The sequence below is a fragment of the Poecilia reticulata genome, chromosome 1, assembly GCF_904066995.2.
Source record: "Poecilia reticulata chromosome 1, P_reticulata-male-v2, whole genome shotgun sequence".
Taxonomy (NCBI): Eukaryota; Metazoa; Chordata; class Actinopteri; order Cyprinodontiformes; family Poeciliidae; genus Poecilia; species Poecilia reticulata.
This window is the reverse complement of record NC_088830.1, coordinates 21,722,225-21,741,130: the sequence shown is the minus strand read 5'-3', so window position 1 is coordinate 21,741,130 and position 18,906 is coordinate 21,722,225. Positions and strand designations below refer to the sequence as shown.

Below are 18,906 nucleotides of genomic sequence, written 5' to 3'. Positions count from 1 at the left end.
ATGTATTGGAAGCACACCTAGGATGCAAGTCTCCAGTTCCACCACATTCCATGTCTTTTCTATTGGGTTGATGGTTTGAACCTTGTGATCTTGTTGAATGCCATCAGAAAATGGTTAGCATGTATGCGGGCAAAGGGCTGTAAAAATTGTTGGGTTTTAATCTTCCAATATGCTTTAGATTATTTAGCAACAGTTATTCATGTGTTAAAATCAAATCTCCCCTCTAACATGATCAGTTTTTACCCACTGGTGTTTTGTGGGGCGGAGCTGCACTTGATTAAATTCACAGTTTGACCTTAAACCCTGAAATCTCCTTAAATAGTAACTGTTGCAAAGCTTTAAAGCACACAGCTCTATCCGAATGTGGTGACAAAAAAAATTACAAGGATTAATATTTGCGGGTATATTTCTGATTTGTCTCTTCAAAATTGTGAAAAATTTGTACAAATGTGGAGCTCAGACATTAAAATAATTCATGAGATTCCACAAACTGGTTACGACATTCACAAATAGGCTCACATAACTTATTAATTATTAAATAAGTTGCTATTTTCATTGCTGTTCATTGGACCTTCTAATATTAGAGAGTCTATTTTAGGAGTGGGCGGGTTGTAAAGTTGTGGTGTTGTTTATAGACTAGTCTGACAGCATGCAGCCTGTGAGTGTCTTCTTACTGGGATCCTTCTGGTACAGACGGAGTTTGGAGTCAAACATATGAATCCAGGAGGACTAATCATGAACTTTTAGTTGGTAAGTACTTTTTTTTTAAATAACATTGCGAGAGCAGTGTTGGTGCAAAAGTTGGTGATTTACAGGCACTTTTGTTAATTTGTGAAGTAGTGTATCAAATCTCCTACAGACCTGTTCAACAAATTTGAATATTATTGACAAGTTATTATTAATACTCAATTCACTAAGAGAGACATATTAATTTCAGGCCTTTGTTTCCATTAAATATGACAAATGACATTTAATATTAAAATATTATGCCAGACCACTAAAAATAAATTTTATGCAGACACTTGAATGTAATTATAGCATATAATTACTGAATACGACTGTACATCTTTCTATGTATCTCCCAAAATTCTAAACAGACCGTTTTTGTACTTGTTTTTATGAAGAATATGCACCTCTAGCTCCTAACTTATTCAATGAAATGTTAAATATGTAGCACAAAAACAACCCTTGCTTGAGTAATATTTCTTACCAAGACAAAACATTCAGTAATTAAAAAAAGAAATTATTAAAGCTAAAAGGAAAATTTTCTACACAAAAATAATGTCAAGGACTCCACCTATTTCATATTTTAGCTGTTTTATGATTTAAAACTTCATTATCATTTCATTATCTCACAAAACCTTTTCACACTCGGACTCTTCATGATTCTTCCTGACACATGCTTTTGAATCTTCCTGAATCTTTTAGGAAAAATGGAGAAGGATTCTGAGTCTCCATCCTCCTCTGTCACCAGGGGTTCATGCCCCGTCCTGAAGGGACCCTCACCAGCGCCTAAACAGATTTCTTCTCCCAATGCAGCTAATAAACCTGCTGCACCTTCTCAGCCTGACAAATCAACATCTCCATCAAGTCCCATAAAATTATCTGATTTCTCTTCATCATCCATACAAGCTATTCATTTGGATAAATCAGAACATTTGTCTGGTGACATAACTGAAAAACCTCATGCAGGCACGTCCAACACGCCTGTCTCCAAAGCAACAAGCATGTCATCTTCTGCAAAGTTCGAATTGACCTGTCCTGGATCATCTTGCTCTGGCTCCAACACTTCCCCCTCTGGAGCTACTTCCACAAAACGCAGCTTTGCCTCTGTGGCTAAGCAGGTGATAATGCAGGAGAGACTCAGGAAAGCAGAGGAAGAGGATGCAAATGATGAAGAAGATGGTGAGAATCTACTCACATTAAGTTAGTCACATGTTAATAAAGACAGATAATTACTACTTAACTTTATATAACAGAGAGGTGGATAAAAGATCCGTCACTGAGCCATTATAAAGAATTAATTCTACCAAGTTTAATTGAGTTATTCATTTAGATCAATTGGAAGCTATTTGGGCTATACAATTTTATTTTAAAAAGATCTCACGCAAAAGCTATTAATCTAAGTTAAAGTCATTGTTGGTCATCTTCATACATTAGAATACTGTTATTGATCATGCCTCAACATTTGACCAACATTTGCACACACCAATATCAACATTGTAGTTTTTTCTAAATAAAAACTCACTTGTGATTATGTTTCTAACTGAAGTTGAAAGATTGTTTACAACAGTCTTTGCCCATTTCCATGCATACAGACTTACCAGACTGAAATGTCATTACTATAACATCACATTTTTACAAGTTCAGGCTAATTCATTGATTAATTTGATCACCAAAACAACAATTTTTCAGGATTATTTGAAAACACTCTGATAGTCCTCAAAAGCTTCCCATTGCATTTCCAACGCATTAAGAAAATCTAACCAGAATATGGTAAACTATGCAACTAGTAAAGGTGATTATTAGAAAGTTGGAAATAAGTATGCATAAAATTCACAATGACAATTATTAAAAGACAAAATAAATAGAAATTCAAACCAAAATTACATCTCATTTAAAATGCCTTCAAACGTAGTAGTAAAATCAAGCTACATCGATGTGAAAATGCAGATCTCTTTGCTTTGCTTGCTCCTTTTAAAGTGGTACCGTCTCCACCAGTCTCTGGGTGATAAGAAGTGACGTCTTTTCAGTCCAACACAGAAACACCTAATAGCAATTTACTTTGGTCAGTTTATCTAATAGCCGTGTTGTTGGACTGTGGGAGGAGGCTGGAGTACCTGTAGAGAACCATGCATGCTCAGAGAGAACACATAAACTGCACAAGAAGGCTCTGACCATGATTCTAGTCCAGGATCAATTTCTTGTTTAAAATATGGTGATTCTTATAATGCGTTATAGTTGGAGACTTCTGTAGGTAAAACTTAAAATGCAGACCTGTGATGCAACTCATGGGCTTTATACATACGAATCTCTGGCACCTGAAGAAAAGACACCTTTGTGATGAAGCACATTGCAGAGACAGGACCAGTTTATATAATAAACAAGTCCTGATGTAATATTTTAGCTGTCTGGTCATCAAGCTGGTCTAGCTCTTAAATTTTATCACAATATAGATTCTCAGGCCAGCAGACGTGTTTAAAGTTTCACAGTTTCACATCTATTCCACCTTTCAGGTTTTTGATCTTAAGTTACAGGATGCATATCTGACACAATTTTATTCTCACTTAAATGTGAGTCCAGAATAATCCATGCTTAGTAACACTGATACAAGATCATACAACCTATTAGCTAACTCATGAAGAAATAGTTTCATGGAATTTACTTCAATGTCTAATAAACCTGTTTGTTGCCATTTAAGATGAAGAACTAGAAGAAGACCTGAGTGTGGAGCAGATGGAGGAGAAGGCCAACATTGGTGATGCCAGAGCTCAGACCCAGGTCTGCACACACACACACACACACACACACACACACACGCACACACACACACACACACACACACACGCACGCACGCACACACACACACACACACACACGCACACACGCACACACACACACACACACGCACACACACGCACACACGCACACGCACACACACGCACACACACACACACACACACACACACACACACACACACACACACACACACACACACACAACACTTGACATTGTTGTCAGTCTCGCTGGATGACTCAGATGTGGGGTGTTTCTATTTCTGCCACCCGCAAGATGATCTCTGGATTCCAGTTTACAACACAACTCTTTCCCTGCTGATAAATCATTTAAAAAATCTGTTTGCAGAAGGTTCTAAATTTTCACAAATTGTCAAATGCTTAAATTATGAGTCACAAAGAAAACTGAGAGGCTGCAGATTGTGTGTGTTTTTCTGTGGATAACTATCAGACACGTCTTTGCATACAGATTACAACAGGACAATAGCTCTATCAAAGTCTCATGAATTAAAGAATCTATCATGCCCTATAAAACATGCGCATCATTGTTTATTGATACTTAGGTAAATGTGGTCTGGTTTTGTTCTTTTATCTGCAAGACTTGGTAACACTGTGTGAAATGATTGTTTTATCTGTTTCACAACTCACTGAAAGGCAGGGGACCGATTTGATGACAACTGTGTGAGAAGATAGTTATGTAAAGATGGTTAAGATTAGAAAACAGACACTTGATATGTCCTGGAGTGCTCAGCTGCCCATGTTACTTAGCCGAGACAGATAGACACACAGCAATGGGGCTGCAGGATTCTGTTTTCCGAAGTCATTTCTTTATGTGGCTCTGACATTGGAACAAAACAACTAACCATAAAAGTTCTCCCTTTACAGAACCTTTCACACGTATTGTTAAGTATGCACATGTACAAACCTGTTTGTACATGTTAACAATTGAAATCCTGTGGAGAAGCAAGAAACTGCAAACCCTCTTCAACAAAAGTAACCCCCTCACCTCCTTTACCTTCCAGTTGGGTCAGCACTTCTTGATGCTTGCTGAAGACAAAGACCCAGACCTCAACAACCGCCTGGCAGTTAACTGGCTAATCAAAGCAGCTAAACAGGGAAGAATGTCCGCAGCGAGACTTCTTCAGCGCTGCTGGATCCAGAAAAAGGGAGTAACTCCAGAAAATGAGGCTGACATGCGCAAGTTGTCAAAAGAGGGCAAGTTTGAGCTGGCAGTACGCAAAGCAGCCATGATGATGTACTGGAGGCTCAACCCAGACAGGAAGAAAAAAGTGGCTGTCTCTGAGCTGCTCCAAAATGTCAGCCAGGTGAACGCAGTGCCAGGTAGGTGACAGAAGCAGTTGCAGAATATATAGCAATGCAATATCAGTTGTGTCTGTTATACTATACTCTTCCCCAAGTAATGTATCGTACTGCAAGACACTTTAGTTATTTCAATGTTTGCAGCTGTCTTCATGTGTCCCACTGCATGCCTGCATCCATTTATTAGATTTTTGGGTATTTCTCACCAGCAGGGGGCAAAGCAAGCAGAATCCCTGCTCCTACTTCGGGCCAGACCCAGAAAATAATAGAGAGCATGGTCAGCACTGATGGTAAGTATACAAATAAAACAAATTCAGGAAGCTACAGAGTAGTATGTGTTCTTTTGTATAATTGCATAATATGGACTTCACAGCCAAACAGCTGGTGGACCTGGATGACTTTGTTGAAATGACAAAAAAATATGCACAAGGCATTGTCCCTACTGTCCCTCAAAATGGAAGCCAGGACTCATCAGAAATTGAAAGTCCCGACCTGCTGGATAGAAAAGGGAAGGTAAAACTGCCTTTTTCCTAACAAATGATTTTTATATGTAGTATTTGTGTTATGACAACAGTGTGTTTGTGCGATTATGTGTCAAAGGTCAAGGCAGGGGTAGTCCCTAAAGAACATAAGAAGGTCCAGAAACATTCTTGGAGCTTTGATTACAGTGGGATGCTGCCGGACGCCAAGCATACAAATGCCATGAAGTCACACCTGACGGTAAAATGACTGAGACGATGTGTAGAGACTTTATTTCTCTTAATAAATTTTACTTTCAAACTCTTCTTGGTTTGACACTTTCTCTCTTCTTTTCTTTCTGTCCACCTCAGATGCTGCAGTACCCACTTCATGCAGTTATTGAGATGAAGGAGCACCTGTTTGACTGGGCATCGAGGGCAGGTGTCCAGTGGTTGAGCACGCTCATCCCTACGCAGCATGTCAACGCCCTCATTTTCTTCTTTATCATCAGCAACCTGACCGTTGACCTGTTTGCTTTTGTTATACCCCTGCTTGTCTTTTACCTCTCCTTCATTGCCATGATTATCTGCACTCTAAGGATCTTCCAGAGTAGCAAGGTTAATCTAAGACTTTTGTCTTTCATGACGGTGTATTTTGTTCAAATCAGTTAAATCAAATAAATGGACAAACATACTTCTTCTTTCCAGACATGGGAGAACTTCAAAGCCTTAACATCCCTGCTGACTCGTTTCGAACCAGGTCTTGATGTGGAGCAGGCAGAGACCAACTTTGGTTGGAACAACCTGGAGCAATACCTTTACTTTATCTTTTCCGTCTTTTTTGTCATTTTCTCCTTCCCTGTCGCCGACAAGAAATGGATCCCTTGTTCTGAGCTCTCCACCGTGGCAATTTTCTTCACAGTTCTCAGCTATTACAGCCTCAGCCCAGCTGCAGCAGCATATGCACGTCGTGCAATCTTCATCGAGGTATCTGGTTGAAGGATTTAAATCACACTTTATTTAATGTTTATGAGGTGACCTTCAAAGCAGTTATCTCACATTCAGATTGATCATTTTGCTTCATTTCTGTTAGACCGTGGTTTGTTCTTTTACAAATTGAGAAATTATTCATTTGATCGGCCACTAGATCAAAAATACTGCACTGTACTCTTACGATTCAACCTTAAACCTATTCGTAAATAGAACACAAGCCATGTATTCTAGTTGTGTTTTATGTGACCATGCTTTGTCCACACCTAAATAAAACAGAGAGCCAGCTTTTATTTTAATAATAATATATTACTAAAATATGATTGGGTGTTCATCTTAGGTAGCCTCAAATCTGTGTTGCCTGACACAATTACTGCCAGAGGACATGACAGGACTTCGTTTTCTTGGACACACATTTATGACAGTGCCGCTTGGGGAATCTGTGGTACTGAAGCTCAGCATCCCCTGCCTTCTGTATGTCTACCTTTTCTACCTGTTTTTCAGGTGAGTGGAGTTTGACCTGACAGACAAACCGATTATGTGTACTAAATTATGTTTGCCATTACTAATTATTCGCATTTTTCTTTCTTTCTTCTCACTGTAGCATGGCACGAACCCGTGGATTTCGGGGGACCTACTGCTTCCTGATCCCATATCTTGTATGCTTCATGTGGTGTGAGTTTTCAGTGGTCCTCCTACAAAATTCCTCTGCTGTTGGATTAATCCGCACCTGCGTGGCATACTTCCTCTTCCTGTTTGCACTCCCTGCTCTGGTGTTTGGCCTTGCCATCATGCTCTTCATCCAGCTGTTTAAATGGTTCATAGAACTAGAGTTGACAAAGATGATTGTGACCCTGGTGATATGCGCAATTCCCGTCACTCTGCGGCTCTGGACACGGTTCAGCATGTCTATTTTGGATGTTCTGCGCTCATTTACGCAATGGGGTCCAGTCAAATTCATCTTGCTCTGCATTTCCATGGTGATCCTGTTGTTCTCGGTATATGTATACCATGCGGAGGGACAGAAGGTGTACAACTCCACTCTGACATGGAACCAGTACAGCCAGACTTGTGGGCCTCCAGCCTGGGAAAGCAAAGGCATGGCCCAAACTCAGATCTTCTGCAGCCACCTGCAAGGGCACAGAGTCACCTGGACTGGACGCTTTAGACACGTCCGGATTGCTGAGACAGAAAACGGTGCGCAGTCTGTCATTAATATGCTGCCAGTGTTTATTGGGGACTGGATGCGCTGCTTGTACGGTGAAACATATCCCAAGTGTGACCCAAAGAATACATCACTGGCAAACTCAACGGCAGCGGAAATAGCAGACAGTGCTTTGTCAGGTCCAGTTTCTCTGGCCACACTGCTTAAAATGCAAGAAGAAGAGGAGTTGTGTCAAATTAAGGCTTTAGCCAAGCACACCTGTCACGTCAAGCGTTTTGACAGCTATCGATTTGAGGTGACGGTAGGAATTATCCAAGATGGAAGCTCAGGAGCAGAGGATGCAGCCAGAGATATAATCCTCATGGCCAGCAATGAGTTTAGACAAGTTCTGCTCAATCTGAAACCTGATAACATAATAGAATTCAGTACTAAGCTGGATGGACGTTTAGGAGCAAAGGCTCCGGCCTTTGAGCTCAAGGCTATCCACTGCCTCGACTGTGCTTCTTCATGGCTGACTGGAGGCAGGCAGGTGAAGATCGAGAGAGACTTCAGGCGTACAACAGTTAGAGCCTTCAAGTTTGCATTTGACTTTTTCTTCTCACCGTTCCTGTCAGCAGAAATCCGTACCTGAGATTAAACAGACAACAAGAAACCTGAATCTTTTTTCTTGTGAAAGAATTTTTAAATATAATTGAAAATCCTAACTGGTTTGTGGTTAAGGCATAAGATGCTTTTGGAAATAGTAATATCTTAAAACTTAAGCCAAGCCTTTCTATGTTTTCCTAACAAGTTTGCATGCAAATCTTTTCCCTGATAACCAGAGTGAGCGATCTTGTCATCAGCATTAGTGCTGTAGCTAAACTAAAGCTGCACAGAAACCTAAATCCTTCCTCCTTCTACAGAGAAACATTTGCAACCACCGGGTCTTATGACAGCTGTTTACATTTATTAAGTAAATATACTGATTTAATGTACACTCCATATAAACATACCAGCCTTATCATCACTAAAATGTAAGAAAAAGAAATTGTAAATTCATGATTACATTTAAAATCTAATATTTGTGATTAAAATGATAATATTTCAAATGGTTTTGATAACCCTCTAGATTTCTTTTTTATTGTGTGGTGTAGTTGAAACCTCTGGAGAGTCAGAGATGGTGGGTGGACATATGTTTACATTAAAACATTACCTTAGCTGAAGTCAAACTTGTCAGAGTAATGTTGATGATGCTGAGTCTTTATGTCTTGTACCATGAAGCGATGGTGGCGACCGAAGCTGCTGGATTTTTTGTGGAAATACCAATAAAAATAGTCCAAATGGTTACTTTCATAACAATGAACACTATATTTAATCTTCTGGGCCAAGATTTAATTCTAATTGGTTCAACATTTACTAACAACAAAGAGCCGAATTTGGAGTCTTGTTCTTTCTTCAAATAAAAATGCGACCCATTTAAGATAGACATGCAGACAAAAATAGACATGTTTTCAGATAGTTTTATTAATGCACATTCCTTTCATCCATGAATAAGGTTTTTGTACATTTACATCTTTTATTAATTTTTTTAGTATGATAGATATACACATAAGAAGCACTGAGTAATGGTAACATGCTGCTGCTGCTGATGGTGCTGCTGTGACTGAACTTAATGTCTCTCCCAGCTGAATGGCGGTGGGTATGACAGATTTACAAGTCACTCAACAACAACTTAAGCCATTTTGTGTGCATTTTGTCACATTTGTGTTGGGCTGCGATTAAAAAAACAACCAAAAAACATGTAATGCACATTTGTGTCCTTTGTCAGAAACAGAAACAGTAAATGTACTGACAGATGTGAGAAACTGTTGCCCATTCAAAGCTCAGGTTTCAAAAAGATCCAAAATTGTTCACCACTTTTGCAATAATTTTGTTTCTCCTCCATATATGGTCAACATGCAGACCGCTCAATAATCTTATCAGGACCAAGGTCACTTGAGAACAATGTACTGCACCCTAGGAAATAAAACCATTCCACATCTAAACCCTGCACACCTATAGCTTTCATTTGTCGCAACCCAGAGCAGCAACCGGCACTGTGAGGTATCAGCTATGACAACAATAATTCCTGTGATACACTATGATAAATTTACACTATAATAAGTTTTTGGACAGTTAAGATCTTTCAATGATGCATACAATGAGCTATTGCACTGATGATGACCTCTGACCCTCGAGCACACTACAAATGAGAACAAAAGGATCCAGCTGAGTCAGGGTTATTTTTTCTTCTTTTATAAACAATGTGCAAGTTTTCCTTGATTGTGAGATCCCCTTTTAAAATGTGCTTCTACATTATAAAATGAACAAGGCTCATTCTGATTTTCACACATTATAACAGTAACATTTTTGTCTTATTCACAGTAGTTTGCCAAAGTAGTCATAAACCTTGAACTTTTTCATCAATTTGTCATCTTACACCCACACACTTCTCTGCAAGTGAAGAAACAACACAACATAGTGCATGATTCTGAAATGAGCGGAATAAGATGCATGGTTTTCAAAAATATATACAATTAAAAATAATTAGTCAGCTGTCCATTTATATCAAAACCATTTCCTTTTATACTCTTAAGTGAAACAAAGTGCAGTCAAATGCCTTCAGAACTTATCCAATCAATAATTACACTCCATCTGTGTGCAGTGCAATCTCAGGAAAAATCCAATTGCTCTGTGAAGGCCACAGAGGGTTGGTTGTTAGAGAGAATAAACAGCATCAGAAAGACCAAGAAACAACTAAGAAACATACCAAAGATGTCAGTAGTAAAGAAGTTTAAAGCAAGATTAGCCAAGCTTTGGACATCCTATTGAGATGTGAAGAGTATTATCTAAAACTCTAAACCTTTACAAGATATCTGACCAAGCCATAAGAAGTTCTGTTTGCACTTTGGCGCAAACAATGTAGGGGACACAACAAATATGAAAAAATGGGGTTGCGTCACATGAGACCAAAAGTGAACTTTTTGGCCTTCGTGCAAAATGTTGGACGCAAAAACAGGTAAGAGTTAGATACAGGGAAATCCTGTAAGAAAACTTAACAAGCTGTAAAAGACTTCAGTCTGAGGTGGAGGCCCACCTTACGGCAGTAAAATTACCCTAAAAAAAAACAAACAGAGCCATCTTAGAATGGTTTAGTTGAAAGTAAATTTCTGTTAAAACTGCTCTGTCAAAGAATTAAGTCCAGTTGAATATCTGTGAGAGGACTTAAAAATCTAAGATCACAAACACTCTTTTTACTACCAGAATAAGTTGAAGCAAAGAAAAATTGGCAAAAATGTAAGTTTGTTGATGTGCAAGGCTGGCATAGATACACTTACACCTATAATTGAAGCAAAAAATGCTTCTTCAAAGCATGGATTCAAAAGGGCTGAATCTTTTTAAAAACCATGTATCCCCATGCCTTTCACTTTTTATACATGCATTGCTTTGCGCTGACTTTTCACAAAACATTGGAGTTAACGGTTGTGACATGGCAAAATATAAAAATGTTAAGGTACCTGAACACTTTCGCAGAGCACTATTTGTTTGAATATCATCAGCCTTTATCTGGGGATAAGTAGGAAACACAACAAAAGACTAAGAGTTGCATTATACTTGATTCACCAAGCCCTGTCCTCCATCCAAAACTTTGAATGTATTGCTACACAATAATAACCATGTTGGGATATCGTAACTTTTCTGCATGAGATGCTCATTTACAGTGTACACAACAAAATTTGTTTGAAGCAAAGAGGTACTGTTTTTAAGAAATCAACACAGATATATACAGCTAACTGTAAAAAGTGTACATATGTTACCTGCCTAAAGAAAATGATCATGTTTCATATCAGGAGTACCGCTGAACTGTTCTTGGTGATATTATCTCGATGTGAACAGATCATGTATGAATTATGAGTATAATCCCCAGGAGCACTGCTCTAAAGGAGAGTATCAATAGCTGTTGTTACTCAGCAGAGAAAATAAAGATATTGCAAAGAAACATTCACTTACACCATTCCTAACATTCCACATTAAAAAAAAAAAACAAAAACAAAAAAAAAAACGTTGAATACAATGTCTCGTAAAGTCATCCTAGTTATGTCAGGAGCATCACACATTTCTTCACTGAAGCGCTTTCCGTTCTGTGTGTAAAAGAGTAGATTAGTGAGCGGTGCAGCACTGTGTGATTAACAGCACTGAGTCATTGCAGATGGAGAGGTGTCCCTGCACCTTCTTCACTGCTTCTGCAGAAGAAAATTACACAAACATCTTGGAAAAGGGGGAGTAGAGTGCAACAAAAAAATGAAGTCCCAATTGCCTCTAGAGACATGAGCACATCTCAGGGCCGAAAAAACTATTAGACGCCATTCCTCAGTTATTAACTTCTTTTAGATCAATAATCAGTCTGGTATTTAGTCATTAAGGATAAACCCCAATTTTCAGAGGCTGCATCTCTCACATGCACTCCTTAAACACTGAAACTGTTTCAAGTTTGTGTCTGCATTCCTGCTACTGCATCTGCGCGTCGGGGTTGACACGATCCTGAAAGATGTATAGGTTGTTGGTGGCTGCAATAGCAATTATATTCTCCTCAGGGTGCCAGGCCATGTGCAGGATTTTCTTGGTGAAGTCCAGGCTGTCAACGCCTACGTCCCCACGGCGTCGCTTCCCGCCCGTGTACACCCGGCGTGTCCGCAGCACAGCCCGAGGCTTGCTGTTCTCCCTCCATGCCTCCAGGGTTACGCCCCGGCCCGTCTCCCGATCGAACATCCGGAAAAAGCTGTTGTACGCCCCCGTCATGATCACACTGGGTTACAGGAGAGCAGGAAGAAAGATTTGTCATGGGCCAGAGAAGAGGGCAGCAAGGAAACCAAACAGGGTGAGAAGATTGATCTGATGTCTCTAAAGACCGTCTTCAACATTGATTGAGATGTCAGATAATGTCAGAGCCAGGCGATTAGTAGAGTCACAGGGATTAGCACTGACACATTCATCTAATTTGCTTTTAAACGTAATTATTCTGCAAACTGTCTCCACCAGTCAACACTTACCTGTCCGAGCTGTTCCAGACACATTCAAATTTATCAAAGATGCAATCATTCTCATAGAGGGAACACAGTTTACTCCTCAGGTATTCGTGGACCTGGGAAAGATAAAGACTCGGTCAGCCACCGCATTCAGAGATCAGCATACGCAGAGCAGTAAAGCAGCATCATTCCTACATCATACACCAGATGGTGGGCATCTGAAATCAAAGTAGAATCATCTTACTTGGTAGGTTTCAACTGGGCCTTTGTCCATATTTAAGTCCCACACCTTAGCAGTCAAGTAATCTCTTGTTAGCAGGTAGCGCCCGCTGTGGCTGAACTTAACATCCGACACAGAGGAAATAATCTCTGAGAAGAATGAACGGCTTCCGGGATCTTCAGGCTCCTCAAAAACTTCAGAAACACAGTGCACAACTAGTCAGTTGCACATATACAGATTTTGCTTTGGTTTTCTGCCTGGAATTCTTTATCCCCTCTTCCATTGTTTACTGCAATACATTTTTTTTATTTGCAAAAACATGCTCACGTTTGGTATGTCTGTCACAGAGAGCCGAGGCCCTCATATCACAGAGGCGCAGGGTCCCCTTGCTGCTGCTGTACACAAACAGATGGCAGTGGTGAGGGTGGAACTCTGCTGCTGTGATCACCTCTGTCAGGTCCTCCATGTTGGCAGGTTTGATGTCTACAATGTCTGGGAAGAAGTTCCATCAAGGACAATAAGAGGAACAAAAATAACAATGATGTTTTGCTATGACGTGCACAGCGTTTCTTTTTGTTCCAGACGTTTTTATTGTATAATTGTTCACCGTAAACAACAACCAAACAACGCATCCCATTCAGCTCTAACATGGCTGCACAATCTGCTCCTCAGTTTGTTCTATTTGTGTTTTAGTGGTCCTACGAGGCTCAGCAGAAAGTGTGCTGCTGAGTGAATAATTCAAACTAGTCTTCCATAGCTGTGTCTGAGATTTTCTAGGTCAGCTTCCATTTGAATGGGAAAACACCAAAGGCAGCCGGTATAACATGCTGCAACCTGCACTGAAACCACAGTGAGCGGCACTCTTATCAAAACAAACACCTCATCATATTATTACTGTATTATTAACACATAAACACAACTCTATGATGGATTATGCTGCTTAATGTGGCTATATTTATAATAGGATGTGGTTATATTCTAGACTAGACTAGACTAGACTAGAATAGAATAGAATAGAATAGAATAGAATAGAATAGAATAGAATAGAATAGAATAGAATAGAAACATAATTTATTGTTCCACTGTGGGAGAATTCAGGTGTCTGAGCAGCAAAGTGAATTACAAATGGAAGTATGCATTTGTAATTCAAATGCATACTTTGAATTACAAAGTATGCATTGTAATTCATACAATGTATTGTATGAATTACAATGCATTGTATTTCATACAATACATTGTATGAAATACAAATGTATTGTATTGTATTTCATACAATACATTTGTTTTTCATACAATACATTGTATTGTATGAAATACATTATAATGCTATTGTCATGATCCGTGTTTCTATGTGTTTATTTTCTAGTTTCTGTGTGATTCTGTTCCCTGTTAGTCCTGTCTCTGCGTCTTTCCCCGTTGATTGTCTCCCAGGTGTGTCTCGTTTCCCGTGATTACCCCGTGTGTATTTAGTCTCCCCTGTTGTCTGTGTTCTTCGTCGGGTCCTTGTCTACTGACTGTCAACTGAATGTCAATTGATGTCACCTGTCTCCGTGTTGCCAGTCTCCTCGTGCTGTTTTCCCCGTTGTTCCTTGTTAGTTTTTGTCATTAAATTCATCATTTTCGCTACATCCTGGTTCCTGCCTGCGTCTCTACTCACCACAAACCACCGCCTCATGACAGCTATAATGTATGAAATGCATTATAGCATTATAATATATAATGCTATAATGTATATAATGTATAACATTATAATGCTATAATTATAGCATTATAAATGCTATAATTATAGCATTCATAATTATAATTTAATAATTATGAATGCTATTATTAAATTATAGCATTCATTACAGCATGAATGATTTAGTCTTTTCAAAGTGAGCATTATGGCACATTCTGTCTACAATGTAACAAAATTTGCTGTGCATGTTGCCACACTTGTGGTTTCTTCAAAATGTGATTCACAAGATTTAGTGCCTGCAACAGACTGGCGACCTGTCCAGGGTGTACCCTGCCTCTCGCCCGGAACGTTAGGCACCAGCACCCCTCCCGACCCCACTAAGGGACAAGGGTGTAAGAAAATGGATGGATGGAAACTTTTTACTCTGTGTGCAGTCCGACATGGTCGCACTGACCTCATGTGCACTTTTACAAGTTTTTTTTGTCGTAAACTGACAGTCAGACAGGACAGCCCCTCGTCACTGTACGACTGTGACTTTGGCCATGGTTTTCCTGAGCTTCGCGCGTGAGGGTTAAACAAAATGAATTGGTTACTGTGGTTTTAAACACATCTGTTGCACTGATTTTGCTTGTCCAAAAAAAAAGATACATTGGTGAATTCTGAAGATTAGTTTTAAATATTTATCTCTTCTTCAGTGAGAGATAAAGTGTCAAATGAAGATCTGAGGTCATTTCCAAAGTAACCAATAGCAGTTTTTTTGTAGTAACTTGGTAAATCAAATTACTACAAATTATCTTGTAGTAATTTGTGTAAATATAAAATAAACCAGGAGTGCAAAGGATACTGAAACTACGATCAGTGATGTCCAGATGCCACATATTGATGCGCAGGTCATCCGCAGACAAGTAGGTCTCCCCATCGCTGTTGACGGAGATGGAGTTGATGTGGTATGTGTGTCCATTTGCAAACACACGCCTGGGGCGAACTTCTACCATCAGATCTGTTGGCTTCAGCACTGGCACCTTAAACAGAAAGTTAAAGAGTCAAGAAGGACAAAATGTATGCAGATGAGAAAGGGAGAACTAAAGTACACAATGTGGTACAACCATAAGGTAAAGAACTAATGCATGAAAGGCAAGCAAGTTGTTTTTGCATTGAATGTGAAGCTAACACAAAACTACACACAACAGTAGGTTAGTGGGTGTGTAGATGTGTGTGTGCTTCGGTACCCTCAGAGAGGTAATGGTGGAAACATCCTTGATTCGTCCCTCCTCATCTTTCAGATTGTATCCTTCTGGTCTCTTGTCCCTCTCACTGACCTTCCACAGTTTGACGGTTTTATCTGTGAAAGGAACACAGCACAATCTGAGCAGTGATATGGGGTTTGTTTAAACAAAGATGGCAGACCTACAGTGCCTCAAAAAGTATTAACACTGCTCCAAAAGCACAACGTAAAATGTGTTCAGTCATAAAGATTTCATTTCAATCACTAAAGAAGATTAAAACCGTTTACTCGCTGTGGGAACATAGTTGTGAAGTTTGAGACCAATGTTGTGGTCTTTTCCTGTGACATTTAAAAAGCCTCCTGCAGAAAATCAATGAGACTTCCCGTCAGAGTTTGATCTGTTTCTTACCATTGGTGGAAAGCAGGAAATGTGCGGCATTCTGCTGCGGCAACCATCGGATCTTGTTGATCTTCTCCTCTATCTCCAGACTCTTCAGGTAGTCAAAGTCAGGTTCGTGACTCTGAAACGTGCTGTAGACGTTGTACTCTCCCGAGTCCCCCACCTCCTCCTCTGACACGCCCTTGGGCTAAAAGGAGCAGAAAAACAAGTCAGAAACCACTTTTTCACCATTTGTATTGGTGCATTATGAAGACAGTCCTGCATACAGAGAGTTAACATAACAATAAGGTGACCTGACCTCGGTTTCTCTTTGAAAGATGACCACTCGGCCACCTTTATCCCCTGTTGCCAGCAGGTCCCCAGTTTGGTTGAATTCCACTGTAGAGATGACATCAGCTGGAAGGGACACAGGGAAAATGGCACCAGTTACTCAGGAGGGTGGTTAAGATAAACACATAATGACTAAGAAGGATACGAAGGCAACTAAGTCGCAAAGAGCAAACAGACGTGCCAGGCATGGCAACAGACACGGGTATGAGATTCTTAGGGAATGATACTCTCTACTAAAAATACCAGGATACCAGAAACACTACCGTTTCAAAAATGTATGAAATTACTTAATAGTGTCAATCACTTTCTTTTCAACACAGTAACTCTGTTTTTGCAATCAAAGATACTTCCAAACATTTGAATTTGACTGTATTGTGAAGGAAAATTAGATGATGTTTCTTTCATTCAGCTGACTCACTTCTGTGATTCAGCCAGCCAAATAAAACTCTGGTCATTTTACCATATTCTCTGTCATCCCATTGCCAGGAAATTAAATCATATGAAAAGGTATGACTGATAACTAGTTCCTGCCAAGTATTTACATGATAATGTCAAAATGTCTGATATCATTTAACTGAGTATCACTCGACTAGCTTTCATTCTATTAATGACTTGGTAATTTGTGAATCGACATATTTTCAGGTGAATTTGCTCCATACAGCTGGAGAAAAGTTTGGTCAGTCTTTCACTTCTTGGCAGGAAATACGGGGATCTACATTAGAAAATTTGAGATATGCTGAAACTGTAGCTTTATAAAGATGTTTAAGTGTCTTGATACTGTTTCATATCTAGTCCCAAAGGTCTGTGTTATTTTCAACTGGAAAAATTTCCCAAAACTAGGATTTTGCTTTTCTTTAAGGAAGGACAGCACAGCAACAAGCCAAAAGTGGGAGAACAATATGTTACTCAGTGCTCTGTAGCTGATGGGGAATTCAGACATGTTGGCATTTAATTAAAATAACTTTAAACCACAGGGAAAAAGGCATATAATGCAAGCAATTTTTCCAAAACATACTAATAAAAAACAATAATATACCCTCGCACTGATAGCCCATGCCTGGTTTTTACACAGCGATTTCCAAACAATCAATTAGATTTTTGTTGCAGGCAAGAGAAGATACACGTTACCCAGCTTACATGGAGCAACATGTGAGGAGCAGAGAATAACATTTATCTGTGAAGCACTTTCTGGCGGTGTCACTTAAAAACCTAACTTATAAAAACTGTATGACAGATTATTTTCTGAGTTTTTGACACTAATTTTCTCAAACCATTTTATACCTTAATACTGAGCCTTGAATAGTAGCTGTACTACACATGAAAAGGTCGGTTTCAAATGTAAAGAAACATGAAAATATCATGATTGTTGTGAAATCTCCAAGTCATAAAAGAAAAATCCAATTTCTGCTAAGCATCACATCATAAATATACAAAAGTAATATTTGAAATCTAACCACAAAGTGGTGCCATCATGTTCTCCCTGCCAGTCCTAAGATTAACCCGTTTGATCTGTAATCTCCACAGAGAGAGCACTGACCCACCTTCTGTGACGTAGTCTCTCAGGAAGGTGTGGTTGATTTTGGGGCTCTCAGCGTCCTCGCCCATCTGAAGAAGAGGGAGGGTGGCCCGCCAGTTCGCCCGTCCTGAGGGGAAGGGTCCAATCTGTAATCTCTCTTCCCGCCCAGGCTCCGCCCATGCTGCTGGGGCCTACTGAAGCATCCTGTACCAAGGCATCCTGGGAAACCGGACAGCAAGACGGAGAAGAAGGGTGAGGAGGAGAAAAGAGGATGGAGAAAATGGGGTTTTAAGAGGAGGACAAAGTAAATGGAGAGCCTGAAGAGAAAGATGTTTTTGGAAAGAAAAGAAGAAGAAGAGTCCACATGTCAAAAAGTGTCAGAAATGTACTTCCCACATTAGATAAGTATAAATGTGTTGCCAAGGCCTAACTGGTGCTGGAGTAGACCCATGCACTGAGCAGAGGAGCCATGATAACAAACAGCTCGAGCACAGACAGAGAATACGAGTCGTTGTGCTGGTTTCAGTAGGTATGCAAAAATGAAGATTGGGCCAATATAAATGCATTCATCCACTCATTCACCCAGAAGCTGTGTCAGGAGTAGGAAATAATCTCAGGGTGTGGTATTCCTTCCTCTCATATCCGAACACACACACACACACACCCACACCCACACACACGCACACACACTTTACAGTCAGATAGTCCTTGACGGAGATCAGAGGAGAATGCAATGTCTTGCCTGTGCTGCAGGAAGAGAGGTGGAGGATGGGGGGACAAGGGGGATCAGGCCCCAGCTCACCTACCAGTCTGCCCGCTGCTGCTGTTCCTGCTGGAGAGTGTGTGTACACGGCCCTCTGCTGCAGTGTGCTCCTGTCGAGGGAAGGGGAAAAGGAATGGATGGAGCAAGGATGGTGGTATGAGGAGGAGAAGCAGAGGAGGAGAAGAGAGAGAAAAGACGGAGGGATGGCGAGGTGGATGGAGGAGCGCTTGCTGCCGATGCTCTGGATGTGATCCTGTGCAGCATCCAGCGATGTCATGGC

The 18,906-nt window shown here is 40.1% G+C and overlaps 2 protein-coding genes across 4 annotated transcripts; one reads left to right on the top strand and one right to left on the bottom strand.

Moving 5' to 3' along the window:
- Positions 1-625: 625 nt before the first annotated feature.
- On the top strand, positions 626-8,651 carry wfs1a (Wolfram syndrome 1a (wolframin)). Of its 2 annotated transcripts, none has more exons than XM_008417018.3 (11): positions 626-750; positions 1,429-1,905; positions 3,422-3,501; positions 4,539-4,857; positions 5,049-5,126; positions 5,210-5,349; positions 5,437-5,556; positions 5,667-5,912; positions 6,003-6,281; positions 6,625-6,788; positions 6,889-8,651. In XM_008417018.3, the coding sequence occupies exons 2-11, from the start codon at positions 1,434-1,436 to the stop codon at positions 8,078-8,080; spliced, it is 3,090 nt and encodes a 1,029-aa protein (XP_008415240.2). In that variant the 5' UTR covers positions 626-750; positions 1,429-1,433; the 3' UTR covers positions 8,081-8,651. The 2 variants fall into 2 exon arrangements, with proteins under 2 accessions (XP_008415240.2, XP_008415236.1); XM_008417014.3 differs by having other exon boundaries at positions 5,046-5,126.
- A 281-nt stretch (positions 8,652-8,932) lies between these two features.
- ppp2r2ca (protein phosphatase 2, regulatory subunit B, gamma a) lies at positions 8,933-18,878 on the bottom strand. 2 transcript variants are annotated; one of them, XM_017306358.2, is made up of 10 exons: positions 18,670-18,878; positions 17,889-18,180; positions 16,316-16,413; positions 16,027-16,204; positions 15,622-15,734; positions 15,237-15,414; positions 13,042-13,206; positions 12,739-12,908; positions 12,519-12,610; positions 8,933-12,274 (listed from the first exon to the last, which is right to left on the bottom strand). In XM_017306358.2, exons 2-10 carry the CDS (start codon positions 17,950-17,952, stop codon positions 11,977-11,979), a joined length of 1,356 nt encoding a protein of 451 aa, XP_017161847.1. In that variant the 5' UTR covers positions 17,953-18,180; positions 18,670-18,878; the 3' UTR covers positions 8,933-11,976. The 2 variants fall into 2 exon arrangements, with proteins under 2 accessions (XP_017161847.1, XP_008415224.1); XM_008417002.3 differs by having other exon boundaries at positions 17,889-18,082.
- Positions 18,879-18,906: the final 28 nt, after the last annotated feature.